The sequence below is a fragment of the Spermophilus citellus genome (genome assembly GCF_964194105.1).
Source record: "Spermophilus citellus genome assembly, chromosome: 11".
Lineage (NCBI taxonomy): Eukaryota > Metazoa > Chordata > Mammalia > Rodentia > Sciuridae > Spermophilus > Spermophilus citellus.
The window spans coordinates 80,488,259-80,501,012 of NC_138192.1; the positions used below are offsets into that span (position 1 = coordinate 80,488,259).

General features: G+C 35.4%; 1 protein-coding gene across 3 annotated transcripts in view; it reads left to right on the forward strand.

The window, feature by feature from the left end:
* Positions 1 to 12,754, forward strand: part of AGPS (alkylglycerone phosphate synthase) — a 157,589-nt gene that overhangs the window by 52,811 nt on the left and 92,024 nt on the right. For all 3 annotated transcript variants that reach the window (XM_081261088.1, XM_081261087.1, XM_081261086.1), the window contains exon 10: positions 240 to 348. In XM_081261088.1, coding sequence (XP_081117214.1) covers positions 240 to 348 — 109 coding nt within the window. The remainder of the gene's footprint in view (positions 1 to 239; positions 349 to 12,754) is intronic.

A 12,754-nucleotide genomic window follows, 5' to 3' on the forward strand; every position in this document is an offset into this window, starting at 1 on the left:
TTTTTAGTTTTAGGTAGACACAATATCTTTATTTTATATTTATGTGGTGCTGAGGATCGAATCCAGTGCCTCGTGCGTGCTAGGTGAACATTCTACAGCTGAGCCACAATCCCAGCCCCAGCCCCATATTTTAAAAGTAGTATTTTATATGAATATGTAAAATGTGTATATATATATATATTCACACACTAATTCAATGGCTGATTCCTAGAATTTACATCCTGTATTGTATTAAACAGGTGGTTCATATGAAAATGGTAACACCTAGAGGTGTAATAGAAAAAAGCTGTCAAGGACCTCGTATGTCAACAGGCCCTGATATCCATCACTTCATCATGGGATCTGAAGGTAAATATAATTGCAGATTTATTATGAAAAAAAATACTGGTGACTCAATTTTGTGAAAAATCTATGTTATTTGATATCAGATCTTTGAAAGAAAGACATTTTATATACTTAAGGAATAGTAATTTTTAAAAAGTTTTATTATTTTAGTATTTCATAAAGTTTTTATTATGAGAACATCTAATTTAACTTTCTTGTTCATTTTGCTTTTTTCTGGAGATAGTGCATCTTTTTTAAATTACATTTTTTTCTTTCAGAATTTTTAATTAATTTTAGGAAAAGTAGGATGTAAAGTAGTTTAATATTGTGTACTATACTGTTTAATATCTTTACAGTTGTCAGGGGAAAGAACTGTAAACATTATCTTGCTGTCTTATTTTTCTATAATTTTATCTTTTTTTTTTTACTATTTGATTTTTAGAAGACCTGAAATTAAATTCTGATTTACATCTTTATTAGTGCATTATACATAATAATAGGGTTCATTTTGACATATTCATCAATGCATGTTACATAATTTTCTTCATTTCAGCCCCCAGTACTTTGAGTCACATATCTTTTAAACCTGTTGGTCATTAAATTTTGCAAGTAGTATCCTTAGCTGGTTACTTAATGTTGGATAGATTAGAATGTAGTTCTTTAGGTCATCCTAAATATGTAGTTGCTATATAGATTAGAAGAAAATTAACCTTTTCTTTATGTTTCACAGACTGTAGGTAGACACAGTGAATTGTATGGATAAGCTAAACATGACCGTAATTTTCAGTTCTTTGAATGGGAGGCTTGGAGAATTCAGAAAAATAAGAATTTGGAGAAACAAAATAATATAAAACGAAATTATTTCTAAATTTGATAAATTAAAACAAGAAAGTGTAAATTGGCAAAGGAACTCATTTGCTTTAGAGGTGGTCCAAGTAGAAAAAGATTTTAAGCTATATTGAGAAATGGAACAAGTAGTTATAATGAATTAAGATGTTAGAAGATAGATTGCAATCTTTGATGGTAACATCAAAGAGGAGAAAAATGACAAAGTCTAGCTCTTGGTGTTATGATAAAGTGATATGATCTTTACCATATCAGTAAAATTTGATAGACTCTTGGCAGGGGTATAGCTTAGGTGTTTTGCATGATAATCAATGAAACTTTTGTTGAGATTTCTCACCAGTTTACTTAGTTTATTCCATTTCTGATCAGCATAATCTTCTAGGAAAAAACAGCTACATTTTTAATGAGAAAAATAAAATATTAAGTTTCTTTAAAATAATATAGTTGTCAAATATTTTTCTGGAAATTCTTACATTAATGCATTATCTAAAAGTTAACTAAAAGAATGTAAATTTTGCTATTAGATTTCAAGGTAAATAAGAAATGGGTATTAAAATTCATATTTATTTATTTATTTATTTATTCATTCATTCATTCATTCAGATACTGGGAATTGGACTTAGGGGTGCTTTATCAGTGAGCTTCATCTCCAGTCCTTTTATTTTTTACTTTATAGACAGTGTCTTCCTAATCTGCCCAGGCTGGCCTGGAACTTGAAGTCCTCTTATTTCAGCTTCCCAAGTCACTGGTATTATAGCTGTATACCACTGCTCTTCCCCTAAAACTCATAATTTTTAATTTTATTATTGATATATACATAGTTGGAATTGAATCTATAAAATATATATTATCTTTTCAAGTAAACTCTTCAGTTTTTTTTCTCAGTGTTTTAAAAATTCTGCTTGTTAGGTACTGTGCTAGCACATTTAAGGGCACTTAAGTATAGGTCATTACACAACAGTGTGATAAATTCTATGATTAAAGTAAATGCGGGAGAAATACAGATCAGGTCAGGTTGATGGGTATTTGAAGGCTTCCCCCGAGAAGCCATACCTAAAGTGGTTGTTGAAGGTTGTTAGCAGAAAATAATTCCAGGTCAAATATAGAAAAATGGACAGTATTTACTCTTTAAAAAACAACATAGAAGCAGACTGAGAAGTGAGAAAGCCCCGTGTCTGCTTCATCATGAAACTGCCAATTTTTCAGTATAAGTAGGACATAAGGTTTAATTGCTTGGTAGAGTAAACAGCAGGTTATAAGGGGATTGGAGAGAGATTTAAGGTAGGAAAACAGTAAAGTAAGTGAAGAAATATGATTTATGGAAAATAAGTATAAATAGTTAAGTGAGATTTTATTATGAATATGTATTCAAAATAGCATACTGATTTAAGAGCATGAGCCATGAAGTCTGTCAGATTTGGATTTCAATTCTAGTTTTATCACTTGTGTTTCTGGGACTTTGTTTAAATTAGGTAATTATCTGTGTCAAATGTCCTCAGGTATAAAATGAAAATAATAAAAGCATCCCTCTTCATAAATTTGTTGTGAGGATTTAATGTGATTGTGCTCAGCAATTTATAAGACCAAATGTTAAGTTTATTACTGTTATTCTGGCTGTTCATTATTTTGATATCATCGATCTTTACCATTTATGATTCCTAATCACTATTTCAGCTTATATGCAAATATAGCATTATTTTTATATAGGCCAGGAGATGACATGACTGAGAAAGTAAATTTATGTACATCATGTTCTGTTGTAAAAAAAAAAAAATATATATATATATATATATATATTTTTTTTTTTTTAATGCACAGCATGCCTTTATGGTTTTTTGTTGTTGTTGTTTTTAATGCGGTGCTAAGGATTGAACCCAGTGCCTCACACATGGTAGATAAACACTCTGCCACTGAGCTATAACCTACACCCTGTAAACCATTTTATCTACTTAATTTTAGAGCAAACAATAAATAAATAAAGACCATTTCCTGAGTTCTGGTATAAGTTATAGCTATAACCTATACACTGTAAAATGTATTTTTATGTGCTGTTTTGAACTACATATATAATAACCTTATGCCTTAAATGTGATCATAAACCTTTCCTGAAGGTTAAAAATTTTTTTTTTTTTTCCCCGTAGTTAAATTATTTGATGACAACCTTGAATTTTTGTTTTGTACCTGGGATTGAACCTAGGGGCACTTAACTACTGAGACACATCCCAGCCCTTTTTAGTTTTATTTTCTTTTGAGTTGGGGTCTTGCTAAGTTGCTGAGGGCCTAATTAAGTTGATGAGGCTGACTTTGAACTTGCAATCCTCCTGCCTCAGGCTCCTGAGCTGCTGGCATTACAGGTGTGTGCCATTGCACCTGGTAATCCTAAATTTCACATATACCTAATAACCTGAAGTATAATGTGTTTGTCTTGTTTTGTGTTGTAAATTTTTCATGTTTTCTTCCAATAAGGAGTTTTCTTCTATTTTAGGTGCTCTAACATGATCAGTATTGCAAATTATAATGCAAATTATAATAAATATTCAAAGCATTATAAATGCTTTGCATTCTTTTCGTAACCATAGGATTTACTAATAATTTAACTTTCTTTGAAAGACAAAGTGTAATTTTGTTTTTTAACCTACTGATAATGCTTTTGTTTTAATGTTTGCTCTACAATTAAGTAGATAAAAATGGCTTATATCAATCCTTTTTTAAAGATTCACTAGTCATGTTTTAATTAAATAAAGATCATCCTTGGGTGTATTTCTCAGGAAAGGCACTTTTACCATTCCCTGAGTTCTGGAATGTTCTAAGCTGGTTTTCTGTGACTTTGATATTAAGGACGGCTTGAATGGATACGTCTTTGGGTCATCCTTTCTCTAACTTTCTTGAAAATGCAGCTCCCCTATTATATTAATTTTATTTATTGTTTTACAAAAATGATACCAGTCTATTTCTCATGCTTTTCATAGGTTGTTTTCTCTTTTTACCTGGAGGCCCAGGATTTTTTTTTTTTTTTTTTTTTTTTTTTTGTCATTATACTCTTAAAGTTTAAGTTGATTGGTTGGGTTATTTGCTGTAGTTGAATCTAGTAGACTTTTCCAGTGTACACTCAAGTCTTTTATTTCTAGCCAATTGTTTTGGATTGTAATGTTAAATTTTTTAAAAAAATTTTCTATTTAAAAAATAAAGGTATTTTGGGGGGCTGACATTGTGGGGGCTCAGTGGTAGAGCGCTTGCCTAGCATGTGTGAGGCACTGGGTTCGATACTCAGCACCACATTTTAAAAAAAGTGTTTTATTATTTTGATTTTTATTCTTTAGGGACGCCCATTATACATATGTTTGAATTCTTTTGCTTATTTTCCAATTCACCCACTTTTTCTCTGATTTCTTTATTCTAGTGTCATTCTTTGGCTATTTTTCTGCTTTTTAAAAATACCCTTTAGTAAGTTTTCATTTAAGTGTATCTCCTATTCAGTTACCTTATAATTTAACCATCATTTTTTAGGTGCTTTTTAAAATTGTTGCTGTATTTCTTTCCCAAATTTGATGGTTTGTTTTATTTCTCCTAGGGTTTTTAAAATTTGTTTTTAATTTTTGTGTTTCTAATTCTCTGTTTGTTTTTAGTATTCCCAGTAGCTTGTTTGGCAATATTTAATTCCTTTTGAAATGTTGTATTGCACTTCTTCTCAAGATCATGATTGGTTTTGGGAATGGGATTTTTTTCTGCATACTATTATTTGTACTTTCTGATTTTTTTGCAGTATTTCTTTTTTTTTGTACCGGGAATTGAACTTAGGGGCACTCAACAACTGAGTCACATCCCCAGCCCTATTTTTTAAAATTTTATTTAGAGACAGAGTCTCGCAGGGTTGCTTAGTGCCTTACTAAATTGCTGAGGCTGGCTTTGAACTCGTGATCCTCCTAAGCCTCTGGATCTGCTGGGACTACAGGTGTGCACCATTGCCCCCAGCTACAGTATTTATTTATTTTTTAAAAATATTTTTGCTGTTTTTTTTCTATTCATGTTTGTTACTTTAAATAGGTTTCTAGTATGGTATTTTTTTTTTCCCCATGTTCTGTCCTCTTTTGTGCTGTTTTTTTTTTTTTTTTATTGGATGTTCACAACATTACAAAGCTCTTGACATATCATATTTCATACATTAGACTGAAGTGGGTTATGAACCCCCAATTTTACCCCAAATGCAGATTGCAGAATCACGTCGGTTACACATCCACAATTTTACATAATGCCCTATTAGTAATTGTTGTATTCTGCTACCTTTCCTATCCCCTACTATCCCCCCTCCTCTCCCCTCCCATCTTCTCTCTCTACCCCATCTACTGTAATTCATTTCTCTCCTTGTTTATTTTCCCATTCCCCTCACAACCTCTTATATGTAATTTTGTATAGCAATGAGGGTCTCCCTTCATTTCCATGCAATTTCCCTTTTCTCTCCCTTTCCCTCCCATCTCATGTCTCTGTTTAATGTTAATCTTTTCTTCCTACTCTTCCTCCCTGCTCTGTTCATAGTTGCTCTCATTATATCAAAGAAGACATTTGGTATTTGTTTTTTAGGGATTGGCTAGCGTCACTAAGCATAATCTGCTCTAGTGCAATCCATTTCCCTACAAATTCTATGATTTTGTCATTTTTTATTGCTGCATAGTACTCCATTGTGTATAGATGCCACATTTTTTTTTATCCATTCATCTATTGAAGGGCATCTGGGTTGGTTCCACAGTCTAGCTATTGTGAATTGTGCTGCTGTGAACATCGATGTGGCAGTATCCCTGTAGCATGCTCTTTTAAGGTCTTCAGGGAATAGTCCAAGAAGGGCAATAGCAGGGTCAAATGGTGGTTCCATTCCCAGCTTTCCCAGGAATCTCCAAACTGCTTTCCAAATTGGCCGCACCAATTTGCAGTCCCACCAGCAATGTACAAGTGTACCCTTTTCTCCACATCCTCGCCAGCCCTTGTTGTTGTTTGACTTCATAGTGGCTGCCAATCTTACTGGAGTGAGATGGTATCTTAGGGTGGTTTTGATTTGCATTTCTCTGACTGCTAGAGATGGAGAGCATTTTTTCATGTACTTGTTGATTGATTGTATATCCTCCTCTGAGAAGTGTCTGTTCAGGTCCTTGGCCCATTTGTTGATTGGGTTATTTGTTATCTTATTGTCTAATTTTTTGAGTTCTTTGTATACTCTGGATATTAGGGCTCTATCTGAAGTGTGAGGAGTAAAAATTTGTTCCCAGGATGTAGGCTCCCTATTTACCTCTCTTATTGTTTCTTTTGGTGAGAAAAAACTTTTAAGTTTAATTAAGTCCCATTTGTTGATTCTAGTTGTTAACTCTTGTGCTATGGGTGTCCTATTAAGGAATTTGGAGCCTGACCCCACAATCTGTAGATCGGAGCCAACTTTTTCTTCTATCAGACGCAGAGTCTCTGATTTGATATCAAGCTCCTTGATCCATTTTGAGTTAACTTTTGTGCATGGCGAGAGAAAGGGATTCAGTTGCATTTTGTTGCATATGGATTTCCAGTTTTCCCAACACCATTTGTTGAAGATACTATCCTTCCTCCATTGCATGCTTTTAGACCCTTTATCAAATATAAGATAGTTGTAACTTTGTGGATTAGTCTCTGTGTCCTCTATTTTATACCATTGGTCCACCCGCCTGTTTTGGTACCAGTACCATGCTGTTTTTGTTTCTATTGCTCTGTAATATAGTTTGAAATCTGGTATCGCTATACCGCCTGATTCACACTTCCTGCTTAGAATTGCTTTTGCTATTCTGGGTCTTTTATTTTTCCGTATGAATTTCATGATTGCTTTATCTATTTCTACAAGAAATGCCGTTGGGATTTTGATTGGCATTGCATTAAATCTATAGAGAACTTTTGGTAATATCGCCATTTTGATGATGTTAGTTCGGCCTATCCATGAACGGGGTATATTTTTCCATCTTCTAAGATCTTCTTCTACTTCTCTCTTTAGGGTTCTGTAGTTTTCATTGTATAAATCTTTCACCTCTTTTGTTAGGTTGATTCCCAAGTATTTTATGTTTTTTTTGAGGATATTGTGAATGGAGTGTTTTTCCTCATTTCCGTTTCAGAAGTTTTGTCGCTGATATACAGAAATGCCTTTGATTTATGTGTGTTGATTTTATATCCTGCCACTTTGCTGAATTCATTTATTAGTTCTAGTAGTTTCTTTGTAGACCCTTTTGGGTCTTCTAGGTATAGAATCATGTCATCTGCAAATAGTGATAATTTAAGTTCTTCTTTTCCAATTTTTATGCCTTTAATTTCTTTCGTCTGTCTAATTGCTCTGGCCAGTGTTTCGAGAACTATATTGAATAGAAGTGGTGATAGAGAGCATCCCTGTCTTGTTTCGGATTTTAGAGGGAATGCCTTTAACTTTTGTCCATTCAGAATGATGCTAGCCTGAGGCTTAGCATGATAGCTTTTACAATGTCAAGGTAAGTTCCTGTTATCCCTAGTTTTTCTAATGTTTTGAACATAAAGGGATGCTGCACTTTGTCGAATGCTTTCTCTGCATCTATCGAGATGATCATATGGTTCTTATCTTTAAGTCTATTGATGTGGTGAGTAACATTTATTGGTTTCCGTATATTGAACCATCCTTGCATCCCAGGGATGAATCCTACTTGATCATGGTGCACAATTTTTTTGATGTGTTTTTGTATTCGATTCGCCAGAATTTTATTGAGGATTTTTGCATCTAGGTTCATTAGAGATATTGGTCTGTAGTTTTCTTTCTTTGAGGTGTCTTTGTCTGGTTTCGGAATCAGGGTGATGTTGGCCTCATAGAATGAATTTGGAAGAGCTCCCTCTTTTTCTATTTCCTGAAATAATTTGAAAAGTATTGGTATTAATTCTTCTTTAAAGGTTTTGTAAAACTCCGCTGTATACCCATCCGGTCCTGGGCTTTTCTTGGTTGGTAGTCTTTTGATGGCTTCTTCAATTTCATCCATTGATATTGGTCTGTTCAAATTGTGTATATCCTCCTGACTCAGTCTGGGCAAATCATATGACTTAAGAAATTTATCGATGTCTTCACTATCTTCTATTTTATTGGAATATAGGTTTTCAAAATAATTTCTAATTGTCTTCTGTATTTCTGTAGCATCTGTTTTGATATTGCCTTTTTCATCCCGTATGTTAGTAATTTGAGTTCTCTCTCTTCTTCTCTTTGTTAGCATGGCTAAAGGTCTGTCGATCTTATTTATTTTTTCGAAGAACCAACTTTTAGTTTTGTTAATTTTTTCAATAGTTTCTTTTGTTTCAATTTCACTGATTTCCGCTCTGATTTTAATTATTTCTTGCCTTCTGCTACATTTGCTGTTGTTTTGCTCTTCCTTTTCTAGGGCTTTGAGATGAAGTGTGACCTCATTTATTTGTTGGTTTTTTCTTTTTTTTGAGGAATGACCACCAGGCGATGAATTTTCCTCTTAAAACTGCTTTCATTGTGTCCCATAGATTCTGATATGTTTTGTCTGTATTTTCATTTATCTCTAAGAATTTTTTGATTTCCTCCTTTATGTCTTCTGTAACCCATTGATCATTCAGTAACATATTGTTCATTTTCCATGTGATGTAGGATTTTTCCTTCCTTCTTTTATCATTGATTTCCAGTTTCATTCCATTATGATCAGATAAAATGCATGGTATTATCTCCACCCCTTTATATTTACTGAGGGTTGCCCTATGGCATAATATATGGTCTATTTTTGAGAAGGATCCATGTGCTGCTGAGAAAAAAGTATATCCATTTGATCATATATTCTATATATGTCAGTTAAGTCTAGGTTATTGATTGTGGTATTGAGTTCTATAGTTTCTTTATTCATCTTTTGTTTGGAGGATGTGTCCAATGGTGAGAGAGGTGTGTTGAAGTCACCCATAATTATTGTGTTGTGGTCTATTTGATTCTTGAACTTGAGGAGAATTTGTTTTATGAATGTCAGCACCATTATTTGGTGCGTAAATATTGATAATTGTTATGTCTTGTAGGTGAATGGTTCCTTTTAACAGTATATAATGTCCTTCCTTATCCCTTTTGATTAACTTAGTCTTGAAGTCGATTTTATTCGATATGAGGATGGCCACCCCTGCTTGCTTACGAGGACCGTGTGCGTGGTATATTTTTTTCCATCCTTTCACCTTCAGCCTGTATGTCTTTTCCAATCAGATGTGTCTCCTGGAGGCAGCATATTGTTGGATTTGTTTTTTTAATCCATGATACCAGCCTATGTTGCTTTATTGGAGAGTTTAAGCCATTAACATTCAGAGTTACTCTTGATATATGGTTTGAACTTCCATCCATGTTTTATTGTTTATCCTTTTTTTAAAAAATTTAGTTTGTTTCTCCATGATTATCTTTCCCCTCGCCCTCTGTCTTTACTGAGGCACTTCCCACTGATGGTTTTGGTTATTGTTTTTCATTTCTTCCTCGTGTAGTGTTTTGCTCAAAATGCTTTGCAGTGCTGGTTTTCTGGCTGCAAATTCTTTTAACTTTTGTTTATCATGAAAGATTTTTATTTCGTTGTCATACCTGAAGCTTAATTTTGCTGGATACAGAATTCTTGGTTGGCTTCCATTGTCTTTCACTGTTTGAAATACATTGTTCCATGACCTTCTTGCTTTCAGTGTCTGTGATGAAAAATCCGTTGTTAACCTTATTGGTTTACCCCTGAATGTAATCTGTCTCCTTTCTCTTGTAGCTTTTAATATTTTCTCTTTGTTCTGTATATTGGATATCTTCATAACAATGTGTCTTGGCGTTGGTCTACTGTGATTTTGTGTGCTTGGTGTCCTGTATGCATCTTCAATTTGTATATCTGTTTCCTTTTTTATTTCTGGAAAGTTTTCTGTAATTATTTCATTCAGCAGGTTACTCATTCCCTTGGTTTGAATCTCTGTACCTTCTTCTATCCCGATGACTCATAAGTCTGGTTTTTTTATGTTATCCCATAACTCTTGGATGTTTTTCTCGTGATTTTTTACCAGCCTTTCTGAGTTGGCTAGACTCTTTTCAAGATGATATATTTTGTCTTCATTATCTGACGTTTTGGCTCCTACTTGCTCCACTCTGTTAGTGATACTCTCAATTGAGTTTTTAATTTGGTTTATCGTTTCTTTCATTTCTAGAATTATTGTTTGATTATTTTTTATAATCTCTATCTCCTGATAAAGATGCTCAACTTCTTCTTTTATCCGTTTATGTAATTCATTCTCAATGTGTTGTTTCGCTGCTTGAATTTGCTGTCTCGTATCCTCTTTAAGGTTCCATTCCATCTGTCTAAGGTGTTCCTTGAGTTCTTTATATGACCATTTTTCTGATGCCTCTAGGTCCTCCTGAATATTTAGGCTGTCCTGCATTGTTTGTGCTCCTTTTCTTCCTTGTTTGTTGAAGCTGCTCATGTTACTTCTTGTTCTGTTTGACTGCTGAGTTACTGTTTACTCCTATAAATTAATTTGATGCTTGGGAGGAAATGTATTAGAAGTGAAGGGAAGAAGTCACTAAAGAGAATGAGAGTAAGCAGGTAGAATTCAATGAAGGGGGGATAAGAGAAGTGAAAAGAGAAAAGAAGAAAAAAAAATAGGAAATAAAAAAAAATTAAAAAAAATAAAAATTAAAATTAGAAGAAAAAAATTGTAAAAAAAAATTAAAAAAACAAGAAAGAAAAATGAAAATGAAAGAAAAACCCAAATCAAAAAAAAAAAAAAAAGAGAAATGAAAAAAAGAAAAAAAAACTAATTAATGCAGTCTTAGAGTTTGATTAACTTCTCTTCCAGTAGGTGGCGCTGTGCCCACCAGGCCAAGTTTCTCCTGTCAATACGCGGGAACCAATCCCTGTGTAGCAGCTCCTCCCAGACTGGGCGAGTCTCCAATCCTGAGTGCCTAGGGCCTCCTCTTGTGTCTAGTCACTTCCCACTTTTCCTCTAGCCAGGCCTCTCTCACGGGTGCCGCTCACCACAATACTGGCTACACGCCAGGTCTGCTGCTCCCGGGAGCCCTGTTTTCATGAACGGCTGGGCACACCCTTCCCGTTTGCCATTCCCTCAGACCCTAAGTTTGTAGAGCTTGGGGCTGAGAATGCTCAGCGAATTTTACTTGCCCTCCGGTAGCCACGCCCCCAGTAGCTGGTGCAAGAGGCCTCAGCAGTCAGCCCTGGTGGGAGCGGTAGTTCCGCGCCGCGGGTCCTGCGTCACCTCTGATTCCCTTGGGCTGGCTATCGCGCTCACGGGAGAGCTGGGAGGGGCCCTTAAGGTTTCCCTGATGTGTGGAGAGGGAAGGCTAGGGAATTACACACCTGTAGCCGCAGGTTTCAATGAAGTTATCTCCTCCGCCGCAGTCTGGTGACGTCAGTTCTCTGCCATGGTGGTGTCTCTTGCAAATGGCGACAGTTCGTTTCCCTTTGCCGGGCGACCATTGGAACGGGTGGGTCCTTAGTGTCTCTCCCAAGCCCCGTTTGAAACCTGTGGCCACTACCTATGAAGGCTCGGTAGGCATTTACCTCCGTAGGATGAGAAGGGCTGATCAGTTGTTTCAGCCGGATGGATTAGTGCTGAGTCACAGCTGTTTGTCTGCGGGAAGCAGGCAAAGGGGAGCTTGAATTCAGCCGATCGGGGCTAAGTGTGTGTTCTGAGAGGCCCAAACTGTTCGCCCCAGATCCACGTCAGCTCAGCATTGCCTAGTGATCCCGAGCAAACAGATTTAGGTTGTTTACGACTCACTATGCCCGCACAGCTGAAGAGGTCAGAGACTTGATCTCTCCGCGCCCGCCGCCATGTTGGAATCTCTGTGCTGTTTGTTTTTTGTGGTAGTTTTATTGAGGCAAAGGATGGCTGTCTTTTCCCATTCTTTTTCTTTACTGCTTTGTATCTAAAGAGTCTCAGCAGTCTGTCTGTCCCATCTCCCCTCCCCCCCCCCCCCCCCCCCCCCGTGTGTGTGTTTGTCATTTGTATTTCTCTAAGGCTGTAATTTTTGGTTCTTCACATTTTCAAATTCCACTCTGTAGTCAGGCTGTGGACTACTGAGGTCTTGTACAGTCTATTGTTTTTATTGGCATTATTTGTCGTGCATTTACTTTCTGGGTGTAATTTTGTCTGTGCTTCTTCCAAGTCCTGAATTACCCTCTTTGTTTTGTGATCTTTTAATCCTTCCCTTATTCACTTTTTAGCTTGTAGCAGCTGGAAAGCTGCAGGAGGTCTGTTGGAGTTTTTTTCTTTTTTTTCTCAAATTTCTTAGAGGTAATTTGAAGGTTGCAGGGTTCTTTTGTTTTTTGTAATACTGAAGTTGTAGGCCTTGTGTGACTTGTTTTCCATGTTGATTTTTTTGGGGGGGGAGAGGATAGGGGAAACAAAATGAGAGGGAAATTTCAGAATCAAATGACTGCCATTATTCCTAATCAGAAGGTTACTTGAGTATATTTTATGAAATTATGAAAGATTTTAAATTTGCTCCAAGCAAATACTTGCATTTTATAATAAATAGCAATCAAAGCTTCATGTTTTCAAGAACAAAAATTATATTTGAAAATCATAAAACAAA